We start from the raw sequence: 20,432 nt of genomic DNA on the forward strand, positions 1-20,432 counted from the left end.
TCGATGACAATAACATGATACAGGATTATGGTGAAAATCTAAAGCAGTGCTTTGACCTTTTCTTAACTCATAAAATTCCCCCAACTTTCCACTGGCTTACATTCTGATGATTTTTAAAAGTCAATTTCCTGGACCATTCCAATGGGAATTAATCACATTTCATATTCCTATGTATTCCCAGAATATTAGGGGGATAGTGATAAAAAGAAATATTGCAACATGAATTCTTTTTATGAGCATAGATTATATTCCAAATGTAATCTCAAAACTTGGTTTCGTGATCTTATGTATCTGTGTGTACTTTTCCGGTAAATGATTTTTCTATAAACATTTATGGAGCATCTACTGTCAGTATTTCAGAGAGACACATAGGTAAACAAGATACTTCTTCATCAAGCAGTTTATAAACTATCAGTGGAAAATTACTGTGATTTTAGTGAATGAAGCACTTGTGACAGGTTTATACTATATTGCATAGAGTGTTAGACAGGGAGATGGAAAGACCTCTATTTACATTCCACTTTAGATATTTATCAGATGCATGACTGGGTCCTTTCAGCTTTGTTTTCTTCATCTGTAATAAAGTTCTAAACTCAGAGAGTTGTGAGGGTGAGTGCTATGCAAACAACATAAAAAGGTATTAGATAAGTGTAAGCCATCATCATCATCATCTTTATGTGGGGAAAGAGCAGTGGACCTTAGGAAGTTGGGTTCTTCTTAAGCCTCAGTTTCCTCCTTCAAAAAAATGAGTTGGAGTAGATGGTCTCATATCTTTCAACATTAAAATTGCAATCTGAATGATAGCATACAGTTCAGTAACTATCATTCAATAATTATCCATGCAGATAAACAGCTGGCAATGAAGGGTTAAGTCTATTACCTACCTCTATATACTGTTTTCAGAGAATTCTTGAACTGAAAGGATTAAACTATTTCAAGTTACTTATAAATAAAAGTATAAAAGTTATTATAATCAAAATCTTTTAAGTTCTTTTAGCACAGTTCCCTTTGGCTGTTCCATTTTCATTATTCAATACCTTAATCCTAATTTTTTTTCCCTTCTCCCCTTTCAAGATGCAATGTATTTTAAATTTTAAATTTTTTTTAAAGTATATTATCCTGATCTTTTTCTTAAAGTAATCATTTGATGAGGTTTTTTTCCCCGATTTGAAGCTAGGTGAATAAATACATAACTACATGTAAATAGATGCGTGACTACAGTACTACTCTCCTTCACATTAGTCTGAGAAGACTGTGAATATCAAAATATGGAGTATTTTAGGGTTATCTTCCAATGTAATATTGATTCAATTTGGTCACATAGATTCAATGATCATAACTGATTCTTCTCAAATGTGTCTCAACTTTGAATTGAATGAAGATTTATTAAGAGATCAGTTTTCTAGATCATGAAAATTTATCATCTTGAGGTATCTCAAACACAAAAGTCTTTTTTTTTATCAAGTCATAGTTTTTCCATTTCACAACCAAATGTCTCTGGACCACTAGAGCATTATTGAGATGACTGGGAAGTAGGAAAGCTAAGGAGAAAGGGTGGAAAGTAAAAAAAAAAAAATAACATAATTAACAGCGGCTTTGGGATGGGCGGTGGATGCGGTGATGGCTATTCCGGTCCTCGATACAACTTTTGGGCCTGTTGGGGAGCATTCCCGATGTGCGGTGGATGTGGCTGTTTCTTCATCCATACCATGAAGGGGTTGGGAGTAGAGGAAGCCCGAGGAGCCTTCAGGCTCGGAAGCGGTGGTCTTTTATGACATCTCTATGATTTCATTGAGGCTGGAGAGCGGGGTGGCCCTGCCTTGCCCATGGAGGGGCTTGGGGTGCCATCCCAACCCAAGTGCGGGAGCCTCTTGAGTCCAGCACCAGCTCCACCTCCACCATGGCCATCTCCCTAGACCCAGGCTCTTGCCCAGGTTTCCCCTCCCTCCCCTTTCTTACGAGGGCACCCAGTGGGCGGGGCCGGGACGACAGTGGGAGGGGCCTGGGGCGGACACATTTGCAGAAAGAGAGGGCCCGGGGAAGAAAGAGAGGGGGGAGCGGGTGGCCGCGGTGTCCAATGACAAAGCCCAGGGGTGGGCGCCGGGCGCCATTTTGTTCGGGGCGGCAGGATATCCACCCGCGCCCTCCGCCCTCGCCGGCTGAGGGGGAGGGGCGGCGGCGGAGGCGGAGGCGGCGGCGGCGGCGGCGGCGGAGGAGGCCAGAAAAGTAAGAAAGAAGTGCCGGGCGGGAGGCGGCGGAGCGGGCACCGCCGCGGGCGGAGGACGACGCGCGGCGGCGGCCGGAGGAGGCTCCCATGCGGCGCAGCGTGAGGCGGCGGCGGCGGCCCCGGGCGGCCCCGGCGGGCGCGGCCGCCCCGGCCGGCTCGGCGGCGGAGCGGGAGGAGAAGGTGGTGTACTCGCGCTCGCAGCTGTCGCTGGCGGGCAGCACCAAGGCGCTGGGCGACGCCTTCAAGCTCTTCATGCCGCGCAGCACCGAGTTCATGAGCTCGGACGCCGAGCTGTGGAGCTTCCTGTGCAGCCTCAAGCACCAGTTCTCCCCGCACATCCTCCGCAGCAAGGACGTCTACGGCTACTCGTCCTGCCGGGCCCTGGTCCCGGACCCCCCGGGCGCCCCGCCGCCGCCGGCCGCCAGGAGGAGGCGCCGAGGAGCCGCGGCGGCCCGGAGGGCCAGGAAGCCGCCGCCGCCAGCGCCGCCGCCGTCGCCGCCGCCGCCGCCGCCACCACCACCGCCGCCCGCTCCCGCGCCCGCGCCCGTGCCGCCGCCGCCGCCCCACGCCGGCCGCTTCGGGGGCCGGACCCTGGAGGAGATCTGGAGAGCCGCCACGCCGGTGCTGACCCGCTTCCCCACCATCCGCGTCGGCCGCGACGTGTGGGGCGAGCGGAGCCTGGCGGCGGCGCGGCGCCGAGCGCGCCGGGTCCTGCGAGTCGACCTGGAGCCCGTGGTGAGGCTCCGCCGCTTCCCCGTGGCCGCCTCCTGAGCCCGGCCCGGCCCGGCCCGGCCCTCCCCGGCCCGGGGCTCCCGCCGGGGCCGGCCGACCCGCCTCAGTCTAGTGTTTACAGCCCCGGCCCGGGCCCGGCCCGCTCCGAGCACTTTATGGGCAGAGAGGGGCCCCCGACGGCCGGCCCGGCAGGAAGGACTCGGAGCAGCCGCTGCCCAGACGCGCCCGGACGGGCCGCCCGCAGGGGCCGGACTGCGGGGGGCGCGCCGCCGCCTCCCCCTCGGACTCTACCTCACCGGCCTGGAAGTCCACCCGAGAAGTCATTACGGTCCCAAAGGAATTTTATTTCACGCTTGTAAAATAAAGCCAGATTTTCTCCGCTTCTTTCTTTACCACCACCGCCGCCGCCGCCGCCGCCGCCGCCGCCGCCACCCCTCTTCCCGGACGGAGGACTTATGGATGTTTTGTGGTATTGCACTAAGACGTGCTCAGGGTGCTCTGAATCCCGTGCGTTCCCCAGTTCCTACTGGCTCCCGGAGCTTTGTCGACCCCAAGTCTATGTTTTTGAAAAGGTTCAGGGCTTTTATGACTGTTATCGGTGCAAGGATTTGTATGGCTTTTGAGTTTCATGGGCTCAGTGATTAAAAAGAGTCACAAAACGGAACTGTTTCAACACTTTTTAGTCATTTTTTAAAATTTTTTATATCTGAATTGAGTTTATATATTGACTGAGCACCTGAAGATGATAGTAGCATACTGGTTTTTTTTTTTAAATACCGTTTTGTTTAGAAAAAAAAAGCTGACTTGTTACATTCAGTGAAAATGAATAAAAATTAAAATGCATTGAAACAACATGGTTGTGATGAAAAATGAACTAGTTTTTAAAAGAACCTCACTGTTGGCTACACCCATAATGTATGGTACCAAGCAAAGCTGGAGGTATATTGGCCTGGGTCCATGTTCTAGTCTAGCATACAAAGCCAGCAAGATGACTGGGAAGCCGAAGGATTCATAGATGAGAGATGAATGTGTATGAGTTAAAATTCTTATTTAAATGGTAGGCAGGATACACAAAACTAATTTGACAACTTGAGCAGTAATGACTAAGAGGGGTAAGGGCATTTCTTGGTATTTAATAACTGGCTATAATTGAAATTGGGCCAAATAGCTGCTTTCTTTTATTTTTTTTTTTTGATGATTAGATAACAAGAGATGCCCAAAACCAGCAGTCATCGCTACTCTTTTTCTTCCAAAAAATCCCTCAACATGATGACAAAAATAAGTTGTTGATCTCATGTTGAAGATAAAAGTTGGAATTCTCTCTTCATAATTATCTGCAGTTCTGGTCTTTTTTTCCTATCAGCCTAAGACCATAATAACCAATAGGCTAGCCACATTTAATGCTAACCCTTCAATTATTGTTTTATATTAGTGTTTATACTCTGGCCAAATGTGGGATTCTAGATTATCCAAGTGCCTTTGGTAATGGTGGCAGCATAACTTAATGGTTTGTAGCCAGTGGTGCCATAACCAGTTATCACTGCAATACCTAAAGGGTCAAGTAGTGTTTTTTTTGTACCACTATCTTTCAAAATTTTAATTATTCTGCCATGGAAAAATCCATTCCAGGCTGGAACTTGGCTTGAAATCCTCGGTATTGAGGTTTAACTCTGCTTGGCAGCTTCTTAGGGAGTATAAGGAAAGAGTTGCATTTTTGACTTATATTCCTAGAACTCATATTGGCTTAGCTTTTGAAAAAAGAGATCTTGCAAACGTAATAGTCCATAGTATTTTTTTTGGGGGGGGGAGGGTGTGAATGTTTTTTCTTGTATAAAAAAATGACTTCATGCCAGTTTTTTTCAGCAGCTTTCTCACAGTCTGTAGTTGACTTATTATTCGATGACTTTTTCCTCCCATAATCACCTGAGTAAATAAAGATGGATAATTTATTAGAAAGTGAAGAAATGTTGTAACTATGATGGAAACCTAGATTTATCTTTTTGAATTGCCAGTTTTCATACCTAGTTGTATTTCAGATGCATAGAACTCTTTTTGGAGAACTTAATTTTTAGGTTTGTGAAGAACATGTTTGTACTACATCACTGATGCCATTTTGTGTAGTTTTTATAAGATTTTTAGTTTTTAAAACATACTTAATGGCCATATTAAGATGTGACTGCAGCCTATGGATTAACCAGATATTTCCTAGATGATTTTGAAATCAGATTTTTCTTGGAGGATGAATTTTATAATTCTTGCTCAGCACATAATTATGAAAGAACTGTTGACACCATGTATTTATTTTGAATGAGGTTCTTAATTTTCTTTTCCTCTTACGTTTTTGAAATTTTAGTAAATTTGTGACTTGCCTAAATGCTTTCCTACATTATTTTAGCTTTCTTGGTTTCGGTTAGATGCTATTGCCCATCCTGAGTCCAATATGTAATTTATACGATATCTCACAAAACAATGATATTTCTAGTTTGTGAAGTATGGTGTGACATTTTTATTTTGGCCAAGTTTTTTTTTTTAAATAAATAAAGCCAGTGTAATTTCTAAAATATGAAGAAGCCTCTAATGTAGTTGATAAGTAAAATATTTTTGGCAACTGTGTGTGGAAGGTAAATCTTAGCACAATGGCCTTTATTGGCAGGGGAGGGTAGGAGCACACTCATTTACCACCACCATCTAAAATAAATATGTAGTTTAGTTTGTACAAAATATCTTCAGAACCTTAAGTCTCATGATTCTAATTCATTCTATTGCCTTCTCTTTTCTTTACATTTCACATGGCACAAATGGAGTGTAAGCTAGAAAGGAATTTACCATCCTTTCTATGCCATATTTCATTTTGAGTGCCCAAGTATGATGGGTGCTTTAAATAATACTTAAATTCTTTATTATCATTTTGACCCTATTCCTGCCAACCAGCATCCTACTTCCCTGACTCGAAACTTATAAAACTGATGATTGCTGAGGGCATCCTTCATTGTTGATAGCGGAGTGTTCCTGTTGTGGTGTGTATTTACTTTGTCCAGTTTCAACACTCTGTTGGACATGTTTAACTTTGATGCTGGTGGCTGATAGCTCTTGACCCAATGTGTAAATCATAGGATTATTTTTTCTGAGAACTTCTAAATAGAGATACATTTTAAAATATTTGAATACAAAAAGTTCAAGTAATTATGAAATTCATTGTAGATTTTTGAAAATCACCATTGCCACAGCAGTCTTGATTTGGATGGTTTTTAATGGAGATATATAAAATATTTGCTTTAGATTGATGTGTTTAAAGCCTTTTATATAGACTGTTATGTCTGAAGTGCATTAGAAAGCAATTGTTCGTGATGGAACTGAAATGTTTCCCTGGACAGTTCTATTTGATGTGGATATGATCGAGGTTTATAATCTGGTTGTATTTTGCTCTTTAATTTATTGACTGTAAATAAATTTTAGAGAATACTCTGTCTAGTTTCAGTGTCTGTTACTAGTGTTGAAAAGGTTTTGGTTCCGGTTGAATTGGCATTTTAACTAGAAAATTTTTATATTTTCAGTAATAAGCTTGTAAACTTTAAAGTTTTGGAAGCCTTCAATAGGAACTATAATACACGTTGGCTATGTGTGCTAATTCTCCTGTTCCTCCTTTCTACTGATTTCATGTGCCCTAGGGCAAGCTTTTTGAAGCACTAATTCCTCTTAAGTCATTTGATCCAGAGTTTATATGCTTCATTTCTAGGAACCACTTTATTCCTCACATTTTCCCCAAGCTGTTGATTTTTAAAAAAGATGTGTTCAGTCTTCCATATCTGTTGCCGAGGAATGTTTTCAAAATGCATCAAAATTTATCAATGAATCATCTATTTTAAGAAATTTAATTCAATATATATGTCTGTCCTTTCTATGTAGCCCTATCCTAGGGAGTAAGAATGATGGAAAGATTAACTAAGACAATTGCTGTTCTCTTGGAGCTTCTGTTCTAATAGTAGGATTTGATACAAATATGAATAACTACTATTTCTTTTAAAGTACTTTGGTGAGATGAATCAAAGTACTTATGAAAATTTTGTATGTTGGTAATCAGGCCTTCTATTCTTCACTGGAAAAATTGATGACAGACTAGTTTTGCACAGCAGAAATAGCTCTATTCCATACTGTGGGGATAAGGATCCGGAGTTCCCATTATAGTTTAGTAAGGTGATGATAAATATTTACATAGGCTTTATGCTGTATTGGACTATGGTAAGACTTGTATGCAGTTTGCCATATTGAGTTGTATGGGTATTAGACTATGTACCCAAGGCTCCCCTCAGTATTCAACTATGTATATAACCTTAGGTATATGATGTCACCAGAAAGAAAGGAAAGATAAAAGATATAATGGGAAAATAAAACAATTATAGACATCCACAAGCAGTTAATGGAATGGCAACTTATAAAAGGGTCTGTTTTATTCTTTTCTCTGTCAATGTACCATGTATCAAAACTTAGTTTAAAATAGAGAACATGATATTTGTTACATTTGCTTCCCTTTCATATGACATCATGTAGACCTTCCTAAGGGTAATTGCTGCTTACAATTTCTCTTTAAACCATTTAAAGTTTGCTATAATGTGTTCCAAGCAATATTTAGAAAATTGGTAAATGGTAGGTTAAAGTTAGAAAACCAAAAACTTAGGAATAATAGCTTGTAATGCTTTTGCTCTAGTTACATGATCTATTTTGAATTTTGCTAAGTTCATTTAAATCTTTCTTTAGATCCATGTTGTTTTATTCATGTGCACCATATATCAAGTGGTCAACATTAGTACCTGTAAGTCATGCACTTTGCAATAGGAATGATCTGTAGTCATTTCAAATAGAATATCCAGTTGTTAAATTTTCAGTATGAGCATTTCAACAAACACTACAAATCAAGGCTTTATTTATTGGATTCCAGATTTAAAGCAATAGAGAAAATGTTGATAATGCAGCATATCCTTGCTTCTCTATTAAGAGAACCAAGATGAATAGAATGGATCTTTTTGCAAAAGCACAAAATCATTGCTAGGACACAAAATAGCTTAATATTTAAAGCAATGGTTTAAATATATATATTTTAATATTTTGAATATAAAGCTTGTAATTCAATGGGGAATAGTGAACACATTTTTCTTGATGAGCATTCCAAAGTTACAGTAGCTAATCTTAATGCAAGAGGAAAGCTTTCCTAGAAAAGCATTATGTGGAAGTTATCCAAAAGCAAGAAGCTCTAAATTGGGTTTGATTATAGATTTCACAAAAGCAGTGATCCTTTCGGTAAATGCCTTTCTAGACCATGATCTAAATAATGATAAATACCTCCAAAGTCTGACTTGAAGATAAAGATGGTGCTTAATAATGACAAGGACTATAGTTAGCATAGCAAATGTTGTCTATACAAGCATTCTGCTAGGTTTGGGTGTCAGTCTGCTTATACTGTCTGCACTTGGAGATTTTAATTTAAGAATCTTCCTGGTGGTGAATTTTTATTTTTTTTTCTAGCTCTATGAAGATTGTTTTCCAGTTGTTTCTGGCTTTTAAATGCCAGTCATGACTCTAAAGCACTGGACTATGTTCTAGTTCCAGTTCTATTGCTAATGAGTTTGACACTGAATAAATCATTTAGCTTCTTTGAATGTCAGTTTCTTCATCTGTAAAATAAGGGGTTTCAGCTAAATGATCTGTAGAATTCCTCGATTATAAAAATCTATGATTCTTTGAAACACATTGCTTCAAAACATAAAGTTAAAGAATGCCTAAGATTGACTGTAAACCTTTTTGGTTTTTTAATTTATGAAACTTTTAAGTTTCAGTAATTAACTTAGAAAACAGCAATTGTTTTTTTATTTATAAAAGCAGACTTATAAATGTATATTACACTACCTTTGTTAATCATAACTTCTGATATTTAGATTCTAATGTCATTTTAGTAGAAAAGTGTTTTTTTTTCCTTGTTAAAATCCCTAAATCAAATTTGAGCATTCTTTAAAATGGAAAAAAAGGAAGAAACAATTATGGGATCTGTTTTCTTTTTCTTTGAACTGCCAACATTAAATTAGATATATGCACTGGACCTTGAACTTATAAAACTAACTTCACCAGTGGTTTGTCATTATTATGATCACGTTGAACATTAATTTTCTTCCTCATATGGTTTTGCTTTACTTAAAATTTGTTACTTAATGAAGGAATGAATCTAGTATCTTAAGGGAATTAGGTGATGGGTCAACATCAGAAAGTAGGTTGGATTAGAAATCATGAGATCTGAGGTTTTAGTCTTGACTATTACTAAATAGGTGTGGGGCTGATCCAGACTCCTTTACCTCAATGAGGCTCTAATTCCTCAACTGCAAAAGAAGGGAGGTAGTACAGGTGGTAGGGACTTGGAAGATTATGAAGGAGGGCATGTATACTCAATGACCTGTAAATGTTCTTTTACTTATAAAAGCCTATGTTACCACATCTTTTTAAAATTTTAGCCTCTTAAATAGAGTATATTAAAAATGATTTAACTTTTTCCTGCTGATTCAGGGTCATGAGGTAGGAATATCAATTATTATACTGTGGTTCAATATATTGATACAGTGTCAGTTGTGATGTGTTAAATAGGGCTGTTTGTGATACAAGACACTAGATGATTATTTTCCAAATTTCCATCTTTGCTTTTTATAATTTTTGTTTTTTTCTTTCACTTTTTAGCTTTTAGATATCACTTTTTTTATTTAGTAGGCCCTCATCAATTGTCCCACCCCTTTTAAAATTTGCTTCTATTCTAACGTGCCATCATAATGTGAGAAACCAGATAATTAACCTTTTAAAAATTATACTTAAAACAGCACAAAATAGTCTCTAAAAGAATCTCTTCTACAGGTACAGTGTGCATAGACTTTGTGGCATCTAGTTTTGCTGGTCAGAGACTTTTAAAGTAGCTTTCTAGATTATTTGTGTTCTTGATAATTGAGTCTGTTGGAAAACAGTCCCCGATAAGTGAGGTGGCTCTATATTTAAGAACTTATATTTGATCCTATTGTAATTTAAAAGTAAACAAAAAAATTCTAAAATTGTATTTGCTGCTGTCTTACCTTCTTTGTTAATTGTTGATGATGATGATGTTCATTCCTTCTTACGTCGGTGATATTCTAGATAACAAAAAAATTAAAGTCTTAGAACTTTGAACAAAATTTATATGCTGTACTAGAAATACTTTGACTTTGTTGAATATGATTTTTATTTTCTTAATATTTCTGCTTTATATTATTTTAGATTAAATATTAACTTTTAAAGATCAGTAACCTATCTAATTTTAGAATCTAAAAGGTTAATATATTTAGAGAAAATATTTTCTGGTAAACTATTGTGAGATAAATCCTTTTATTTATTATTTTTTTTGCAAGGCAGTGGGGTTAAGGGATTTGCCCAAGATCACACAGCTAGGTAATTAAGTGTCTGAGGTTGGATTTGAACTCTGGTCCTCCTGCCTCCAGGGATGGTGCTCTATCTACTGTGCCATCTAGCTGCCGCAATAAATGCTTTTTGTAAATTATCAAATAACTACCTCACAAACTCTTGAACAACTTTCAGGATATTGTTTCCAAACTGAAAGTTTGAACATTTAAAATGAACGTCCTCTGACTTATCCTATTCTGTAGAAATCCAGCCTTGACTAAAGTTCACTGGGTTTTTGGTGAAGTGAAATAGGGCAGTATCAGAGTTTAAAATATAAACAAATAAAAATGTGCAGTCTGGAAAATCAGCTTTAAATGGTGGTGGATAGATTTATAAATTGTAAGGAAACAGTTAATTTACTTGATGTAAAAAAAATGGAGTCTTCAAAACTCTCACTCTTTGCAGATAATATGATGGTATACCTAGAGAATCCCAAAACATCATCTAAAAAACTATTAGGAATAATCAGCAACTTTAGCAAAGTAGCAGGATATAAAATAAACCCTCATAAATCCTCAACATTTCTATATATGACTAGCAAGATACAGCAGGAAGAGCTAGAAAGAGAAATCTTATTCAAAATAACCTCAGACAAAATAAAATACCTGGGAGTCTACCTGCCAAGGCAGACTCAAAAACTTTTTGAAAACAATTACAAAACTCTTCTCACGCAAATAAAATCAGATTTAAATACCGGGGCAAGCATTAACTCTTCATGGATAGGTCGAGCTAGTATAATAAAAATGACAATTCTACCAAAACTAAACTACTTGCTTAGCATCCTACCAATCAAAATTCCAAAAAATTAATGAGTTAGAAAAAGTTGTAAGTAAATTCATATGGAGAAATAAAAAGTGAAGAATTTCCAGGGATTCAATGGAAAAAAGTGCAAAAGAAGGTGACTTAGCCTTACCAGATCTAAAATTATATTATAAAGCATCAGTCCTCAAAACTGTCTGGTATTGGCTAAGAAATAGATTAGTGGATCAGTGCAATAGCAGAAAATGATTATAGTAATCTGCTGTTTGATAAACCCAAAGAGTCCAGCTATTGGGATAAAAACTCTTCCGTAAAAAGTGTTGGGAAAATTGGACATTAGTATGGAAGAAACTTAGATTAGACCAACACCTCACACCCTATACCAAGATAAGATCCAAATTGATACAGGATTTAGACATAAAAAAACAGTATTATAACCAACCTAGAAGATCCAAGGTATAGTTTACCTGTCAGATCTATGGAAAGGGAAACAGTTTATGACCAAGGAAGAGATAGAGAACATCTTCCAAAACAAACTAGATAATTTTGACTACATTAAAAAGCTTTTACACAGACAAAACCACTGTAACCAAGATCAAAAGAAATGTAGTAAATTGGGAAACAAGTTTTGCAACTAGTATTTCTGACAAAGGACTCATCTCTAAAATATACAGAGAACTGAGTCAAATTTTCAAAAAACAAGCCATTCCCCAATTGATAAATGGTCAAAGGATATGCAAGGTTAATTTACTACTGAGGAAATCAAATCAATCCATAGTCATATGGAAAATTGCTTGAAATCATTACTTATTAGAGAAATGCAAATTAAAGCATCTCTGAGATACTACCTCACACCTCTCAGACTGGCCAATATGACCAGAAAGGACAATGATCAATATTGGAAGGGATGTGGGAAATCTGGGACACTAATACATTGTTGATGGAGCTGTGAACTCATCCAACCTTTCTGGAGAGCAATTTGGGATTATTGCCCAAAGGGCAACAAAAATGTCCATACCCTTTGACCCAGCAATACCACTGCTGGGTCTATACCCTGAAGAGATGATACAAAAGGGTAAAAACATCACTTGTACAAAAATATTTATTGTAGCCCGGTTTGTTGTGGCAAAAAATTGGAAATTAAGTGAATGTCCTTCATTTGGGAAATGGCTTAATGAACTGGTATATGTATGTCATGGAACACTGTTGTTCTATTAGAAACCAGAGGGATAGGAATTCGGGGAAGCCTGGAAAGATTTGCATGAACTGATGCTGAGCAAGGTGAGCAGAACCAAAAAAACATTGTATACCCCAACAGCAACATGGGGATGACGATCAACCCTGATGAACTTGCTCATACCTTCTGTGTAACAAGCAGGGACAATTTTGAGCAACCTGAAATGGAGAACACCATCTATATCTAGAGAAAGGATTATGGACTTTCAACAAACACCAAAGACTACTACCATCAAATTAGAAAAAGAAAAAAAACGCTTTATTATGTAATTTTACTATCTTGTATTTTACTTTTCTTCCTTAAGGATATGATTTCTCTGTCATCACATTCAACTGAGATCAATGTATAACATGGAACCAATGTAAATACTAGCAGAATGTCTTCTGTGGGAGGTGGGGTGAAGGGAAGTAAGAATGGAGGAAAATTGTAAAACTAAATAAAATCTTCAAAAAAATGGAGTCTTCAAAGTATTTCTGAGAGGCAGGATGAGATGGGTTTGGAAAAGACTTTAAGAGGTCAATGACTAACCCCTTCGTTTTACAGATGAATAAACTGAGACCCCAGGAAGGTTAAATAACTTGCCTAGGATCACACAGTTAATAAGTTCAAAACTAGGTCTTCCTTGCTCCAAATCATCAATGCTCTTATCAACTGTGCCATGCTGTATCTAGTCATTTGACTTTGTCTTAAAGAACTACAACTAAATGCAAGTAGCAATTGCAGCATTTTTTTTTCTTTGGCTTTACTATATAAATTTGTCACAAGTGTTTTGTTTGGTGATTATTTTTTCAATTATCAACAATTTATTTTTGTTTACTTCCCACTGTGTCCCCCTACTCTTAAAAAAATGAAAGGCAAAATCAAGGAAAGTGATAAAAGATTTTTTTCTAAATGAGAGAGAATGTTAGCAAGAGGAAATAGAGTATTGTTGATCAAAAAAATAAAATTAAAAAGCCAAAAAAATTAAAAAGCCAAGTCTGCTAAACAACAAATAAAAATACATTCAGTAAAACTTAATTCATATTGGTCTTTGAAATCATTGTCAGTAGTAGCGTTATCTTTATTTTATCTTTATTTTTTTTTTAGTTTTTGCAAGGCAAATGGGGTTAAATTTTATCTTTATTTTTTTTTTAGTTTTTGCAAGGCAAATGGGGTTAAGTGGCTTGCCCAAGGCCACACAGCTAGGTAATTATTAAGTGTCTGAGACCGGATTTGAACCCAGGCAACTCCTGACTCCAAGGCTGGTGCTTTATCCACTACACCACCTAGCCGCCCCTGTAGCATTATCTTTAAAGGATAGTAACATACATATATGTGTCTATCTAGACATATGAATGAGGGAATCAGTCATTTGTATTTTCATTTCAAATAGCAACTTGAGGAATAAAGTTAATTCTGAACTGTAAGGACAACTTTCAGGATGTTGTTTCTAAACTGAAAGTTTGAACATTTAAAATGAATGTCCTCTGAAATATCCTATTTGTGTAGAAATCTAGCCTTGACTATGTTCACTGGGTTTTTGGTGAAGTGAAATAGGGCAGTTAGCATAGCAAATATTGTCTATATAAGCATTTTTGCTAAATTAAAAAAAATCTTTTTTTTTTGAAAATCTGTACTTGAGATTTTTTTTAAGAATCTAACAGTAAGTAAAACAAACTTTGTTTTCCTGATAAATGTTCTCTTAAAAATGACAATTTGTTTGGTAGAATGTCTTAAACATTTTTATTTTTTAAGTAACTGATTTGAACAGTGTGGGTAACTAATACATAGTTCATTAATGCAGATTGTAACTTTGCTATACCTTACTAAATTGTCAGATGAGTTGTGGCAGAAAATTATTTGTTCCTTCATAGTCAACTTTCTGCTTCTCTAAACTTAGTTATTCTGGTCTACAGAGGACAGATACTTTTTTTTTGTTTTGCTCAAAAAATGAATTCTTGTGGCAATTCTAAAAAATTCAGTGGGCAATGGGAACTTATTGACATAAGTACAATCTTTCATTGTGAATACCTTGAAGCATGATGATACTCTTGTGGAATAGGAGTTCTATTATTTTCTTGGATTTTTGTAAAAATCCCCTCCCACAAATTTTATATTTTGGTTTACATCTCATTCTTTGTTTTTATAGAATTATCAAGTGTTTTACATAAGAACCTAATATCTAATTAATAAGGCAGATTTTTATAGCATGACTTACTATTCAGTTCAAAAACATTATACATCCATCACAGATAAAGAACTGTACTAGGTATTAGGATATAAACCAACCAAACCAAAAAAAAAAACAGTTCTTAACCTTAAGTAGTTTAAAGTTTTCTCTGGAACTGTCTCAGTTCATCGTAGCAGTTTGGGGAACTTAATCAGTTCAAAGACTTAAAAGATCTTTATTACAAACACATTTTAGCTAATTTGTAAAGGGAAGCCATAAGGTCTAACATGAAACACACAGGAGCAGAGAGAGAAAATCATTGTAATGAGGGAGGATGTTGAAACCCCAGGTTGGATGGTTGTCAGGACATAGAGGAAGGATAAAAAGGAAAAGTAATTGGTTTGCACCCTGGTTAAACTAACATCATTCCTGGAAGTATGACTCTTTGTCACCTCTATACTGGAGCAGCTCCAAATTCCCTTGAAGATCTATATGTTTTTAAGGAAGGGAGTGGATTCTCAGGTATTTTTTTTTCTGTCTCTGATGTCATAAGAAGGAAGATACCAGGTATCAGCCAATGATAGCCTCTTCCCCTGCTCTATGAGCATTGTGAATGGAAGTTTCCAGCATGGAAGATTTCAGAGAAGTTAGGGGGAGAGACAATTTGGAAAAGAGTTATGTGTTGTGATAATAGCAGATAGGACATATACAGAGAGGAAAGTTGAAGTGCCAGCCTTGGAGTCAGGAAGACCTGAGATCAAATCCAGTCTCAGAAAACTAGCTGTGTGACCTAGGCATGTCATTTAACCCTGTTTGTCTCATTTTCCTCATTTATAAAATGAACTAGAGAAGAAATAGAAAATCATTCCAGTATGTTTGCCAAGAATCCCAAGTGAAGTAATAATCAGACACAACTGAAAAACAACAAATACAAGGTTGACCAGGATGAGACCACTAGCAAATAAAACTTTGTAGGGAGGTTTCAAGACAAGAGCTATGAAAGGGGGAAGGATAAAAGGGAAGTTCATTATAGACATGGGGACTATACTGTACAAGTGTGTAGTGGGAGAAGTTAGGAGGATTTAGTTCAAGTTGTCTTGAATGCTGAATGCAAGAAAAGGAGAAATATGAAGTATGGATAAAATAATAGTTGGGGTGAGGTAAAATAGAGAATTTAAAATGTCAAACTGAGTAGATTTCTAAGAAATCTCACAGACATACCTAGGCTTTAAGAATATTATGTTGGCTTCTTGATGTAAGATGGAATGGAAAGGGGAGAGGCTGGGAGCAAAGAGACCAGTTAGGACTATTGTAGTGTCTAGCACGTGACACATAAAAAATTGTTTTAGGAGACTATGCCATTTAAAAGGACATGAACTAGGGAGTGACTATGTACAGGAGAGAAGAGATGGGGTACATGAGATGTTATGGTTGTAGAATGAATAAGACTTGCCAAATAGTTATGGGGGTAGGGAATGATAAAGCAGAGAGAAAGACCAGGAATGGAGGTTTTGAACCCAGAGGAGTGATAACAGTGGTTCTTCAATAGAGTAGGTGAGTTTGAAAGAGGAAGAGAGAGAGAGAGAGAGAGAGAGAGAGAGAGAGAGAGAGAGAGAGAGAGAGAGAGAGAGAGAGAGAGATGATGATGATGATGATGAATTGTTTTGGACACTTTGAGTTTGAGGTGATGATTGGGGCCTCCTAGGGGAGATGTTCAGCAGGTAATTAGTAATTTTTGAGGTTTCTGAGTTAAAGTTTGGGGTATTGTAGGGGATGGTGGTAGGATTGGGGACCAAAGGATTCAAGAACAGAGGATAATGTAAACACTTATACTTTAATGAACCTATATCATTTGTTTGAGTACTTCCCTCCTACTACCAATTGCAGTCCACCTATACCTTCTCTTCCTGTGTAATTCTTGTCCATGTATCTTCACAAATTTTCAAAAGAGAATCCATCCAAATATCAAAGATCTTCTAATCAATTAAAAAATATGGATTGCAGTGGAACAGTCCATCCATAATCCCTTGCTCTTTCCATAAGATTAGACCACCGTCTTTTCTGGCACACAAGTCCTTAATAAAATTGTTTATACAAATTCTCCAACACAAATTAATAGTGATAATATGTGCTATGGGTTACTTATACCATACCTATTTTCTTTTTTTTTGTTTTAATACGTTTATTAACCAACAAAGCAGATACATTATATTCAACAGTCTTAACCTCACATTATGTTTCTTTATTATCAATTTAATAATTTGCATAACAGAATGTATATGTAGTACACTTTAATACAGGATAATCCTTACACAGTTGCCAAATTAATTTGTCATGTCTCACTCTAACCAAACTATAATATTTTCTGTGAAGAATAGCATTTTCAGAAATGAAGAGTTATTAGGATCCTCAGTTATTAGAATATATTTTTTTGAATCTCAAAAGGTTTCCATATACTATCTCCGTTACTACTTTTAAAAAAATCTAAGTGCACTATTGTTCACTTAGAATAGCACAATCTTTTTTAGATACTGCGTTGTGTTATTTACAAAATTAGATATTATTATTCCAACTGAGTAAAACTTTTAAAATATAAAAATAAATGTTATTGATGCCCTCTGCTTTTACATGTTATTTCTAAAAACATCTTCCTTTTATAAATTTAAACTCCATTTATATAAAAAAAAGCAAAACCATCCCCAAAAGTGGCTGCGTCTGATATTGTATATGACATTGTGCCCTAGCAGTTCCCCACCTCAAAAATAAGAAGGCATTTTTCATTATTTAAATCATAACCTTTAAATAAAAAACAATTCAGTTACAAATTTTAGAAAGAATCAAAACCAAAACCATAATTAAAAAACATACACAAGGAAGAGAGCAGGCACCATCTTAAAAATCTTTTATGACTATGTAAGATTGTTGGGTTAAATCATTAAGAAAAATATTTATGTAAATCATTGATTGGTAAGTTAATAGAGAGGATATCAAGAGAGTGCCAGAGGAGTGTCAGAGAGAGGTCCCTGAGCAGCAATGCCTACAAGTTCAGGTGTTCTTTGCCTCCGGCTACCAGACTACATCCCAGGCTCAGCTGTTTGGCGGATTCCTCTAGATCCCTTGCTGGAGCGGCTCACTGTGTCTGACAAGTCTGGAGGCAAATGCAGTCGCTCAATGGTGAAGACCTTCCTTTGGAGTTTGAAAGCAAGGTCCTTCGTGTCAGACATATCACCAATCAGGCTATTGAGCCGGGGGATCTGGTGGATGTGAATGAAACCATGGAAATTCTTATATAGAGAATTGGCTTCTCTCTCGGAACCGACAAATGATTCAAAACCAACTACTGTATCCGACAAGTTCCTAATACGGGCAGTAATTGCTTTATTATGAAAAAGATGTGATGGCACTGTAATGATACAGGCTGTCAGAGACATTCTGAGAAGTCCACGAAGAACACACAGGAATCGTGTAAGATTGTGCATATATTCAGGGCTGTCAGCACAGCAGATATCATCTCCCCACAAAGGTGAGCCAAGACTCTCAATTCCAATTCTTAACATGCCTTTTTTTGCTTTTTGTTTCTGGGGACAGGAGCCATCGAATCCTTCCTTGGCTATGATGCTCTGGATGAAGTGTAGAAGCTTTGAGTAGCCGGGGGTCAGTGCACAGGGTTCTACAGTAGTATATGAAGAAATTTCTTCTGGAAGGAAAAATCTGTGCCATTTTGCAGACTGAACCATCTCTTGGGGCATTCTTTTTGACACATCATAATAGTGACCAAATCTTGAGTGTGATCCTGGGCCAGCCTCCATTTTGGGTAAAGTTTTGATAACGCCAGGCTATCTTCATGGAAATATCCGGTTTTCCTTGTGATTTTTGACTGCTTACTTCATCAAGTTCCTTTTTCTGCTCATGATCATGTAATGGTTCAGGAAGGACCTGTAAAATGTCATCAGGGTCTTCTTTGGCAGAGGCAACCAACAAAGTATGCCCACAGACTGCTCCCTCAGCCAAGAAATAGTTGAGGAGCAAATTGGAATAAATATTATATTTGTCCTCCTCGATTAGAAGCAGTGTTCCAACAGCTAAACCGCCACCTAAGAGCTGGTCCAGGGCCGGGAGGCCGGCGGACACCAGCAGCTGTCCATTGCGCACCGATGGAACGCAGTGGAGCGCCGCCCCGGCCGCCGGGCACGGGACCCTTCCTGCGGGCACTGCAGCGGCCGCCGCCGCTCTCCGTCTGGTCACCTCCCGCCGTGGTCGCCGGCGCGTCCCCGGCTCCCCCCCGGCCCGGCGCCACCGGTTGTCAAGGCCATCTTGCTTCTCCCCGTACCTATTTTCAATGCTTTTTTGGTCGCCTTCATTTTAGATACTTATGAAATTGTGGGTTTAGCTTCAATAAGAATATTGAATGAGTAGTTGGTAATCAAGTTCAAATCTCCAATCTTACCTTTAAAATAGTGACAAGTCATAAAAAAAATAACAAAAAAAAAAACAAGAAGGGAGGGAAAGAAACCTTAATAGGAAAACTAACAGACTAATGAAATGAATTAAGAAAAGAAAGCTGTAGATCAATAAACAAATATTATGGAATAAAATAAAATTAGGAGAAATCTCCAGAAGGAAAGAACAATACCAATGACATTTATACATCTAGAGTGGAGAAAATTCCAGAGTGCCTTAAAGTCATCGTAGATATAAATGAATATCTGGCAACTCCTCACTTCTGCACCTCAAAGTCCCTCAACATCACACCTCTTTTTTTTCCTCCTTCACCTTCAGATTTTATTGTATTTATTTTAGATAGAAAGGTATAGGGGATAGATATGTATAAGTGAGTATAGATCATTGGATGATTAGATTTAGAATCAGGGAAATATGAGTATGACTGTAGTTCAGACACTTAGTGGTGAGGTCCCGGAAAACTAATCACCCTAACCTTCAGTTTTCTCCTTGATAATACTAATGGCCCCTAGCTCAATGACTTATTAAGAATCAATTGAGAAAATGCTTGTAAAGTACTTGCAAATCTTGAAGTTCTATAAAAGTATTATTATTCACATGCTATAAATAATGTTTTTAATTTATGGCATAAAATAAGCATTTCCACCATATAGGACAATAAAATATTGCACACAAAACCACAATTCACTGTATACAATTTCTCTTTCTTTAAATACAGAATAGAGTTATCATGTGAATTTCCTTTTTCCCTCATATTTTCTTCTCTCCTTGCCACCTCAGAGATAGCTCTCATTAGACACAAATAGGTATATATATATATATAATATATATATATATATATGTATATATATATGTGTGTATATACATATATATATGTATATATATATGTAAAATTATCCTATACATCTATTTATCAGTTCTTCCTGTGGATGCCTATAGTGTCTTCCTTCATGTGTCCTTTACAGTTAATTTGAGTATTTATAATAGAATTATTAACTCAAAATCAATCATCAAATTATTTCTGTTACTGTATACAATGTTTTCTTGGTTTTGCTCATTTCACCCTTCAGTATTTTGTGCATGTCTTTCCATGTTTTTCTAAAATCATTGAAGTCCTCATTTCTTATAGCATAGTAGTATCCACCACAATCATATAGTATAACTTGTTCAGCCGTTCTGCAATTGATGGATATACCTGAAATTTCTAGTTCTTTGCCAGCACAAATAGAGCTATTATAAATATTTTAGAACATAGAATTTCTTTTCCCTAATCATCTTTGGAAGTAGACCTACTAGTGGTATTGTTGGGTCAAAGGGTACAGGCAGGTTGATAACTTTTTGGACATAATTCCAGATTGCTCTGAAAATGGTTGGATCAGTTCATAGATGCCACAACAGTGAAT

General features: G+C 37.5%; 1 protein-coding gene and 1 pseudogene across 1 annotated transcript; one reads left to right on the forward strand and one right to left on the reverse strand.

The window, feature by feature from the left end:
* The first annotated feature begins 2,038 nt into the window (after nucleotides 1–2,038).
* On the forward strand, nucleotides 2,039–12,832 carry CCDC71L (coiled-coil domain containing 71 like). The gene has a single exon (XM_074193943.1). The coding sequence runs from the start codon at nucleotides 2,315–2,317 to the stop codon at nucleotides 2,996–2,998; it is 684 nt and encodes a 227-aa protein (XP_074050044.1). The 5' UTR covers nucleotides 2,039–2,314; the 3' UTR covers nucleotides 2,999–12,832.
* A 4,773-nt stretch (nucleotides 12,833–17,605) lies between these two features.
* LOC141494178 (elongator complex protein 4 pseudogene) lies at nucleotides 17,606–18,929 on the reverse strand (annotated as a pseudogene).
* Between the last annotated feature and the right edge of the window lie 1,503 nt (nucleotides 18,930–20,432).

The sequence above is a fragment of the Macrotis lagotis genome, chromosome 7 (assembly GCF_037893015.1).
Source record: "Macrotis lagotis isolate mMagLag1 chromosome 7, bilby.v1.9.chrom.fasta, whole genome shotgun sequence".
NCBI classification, from domain to species: domain Eukaryota; kingdom Metazoa; phylum Chordata; class Mammalia; order Peramelemorphia; family Peramelidae; genus Macrotis; species Macrotis lagotis.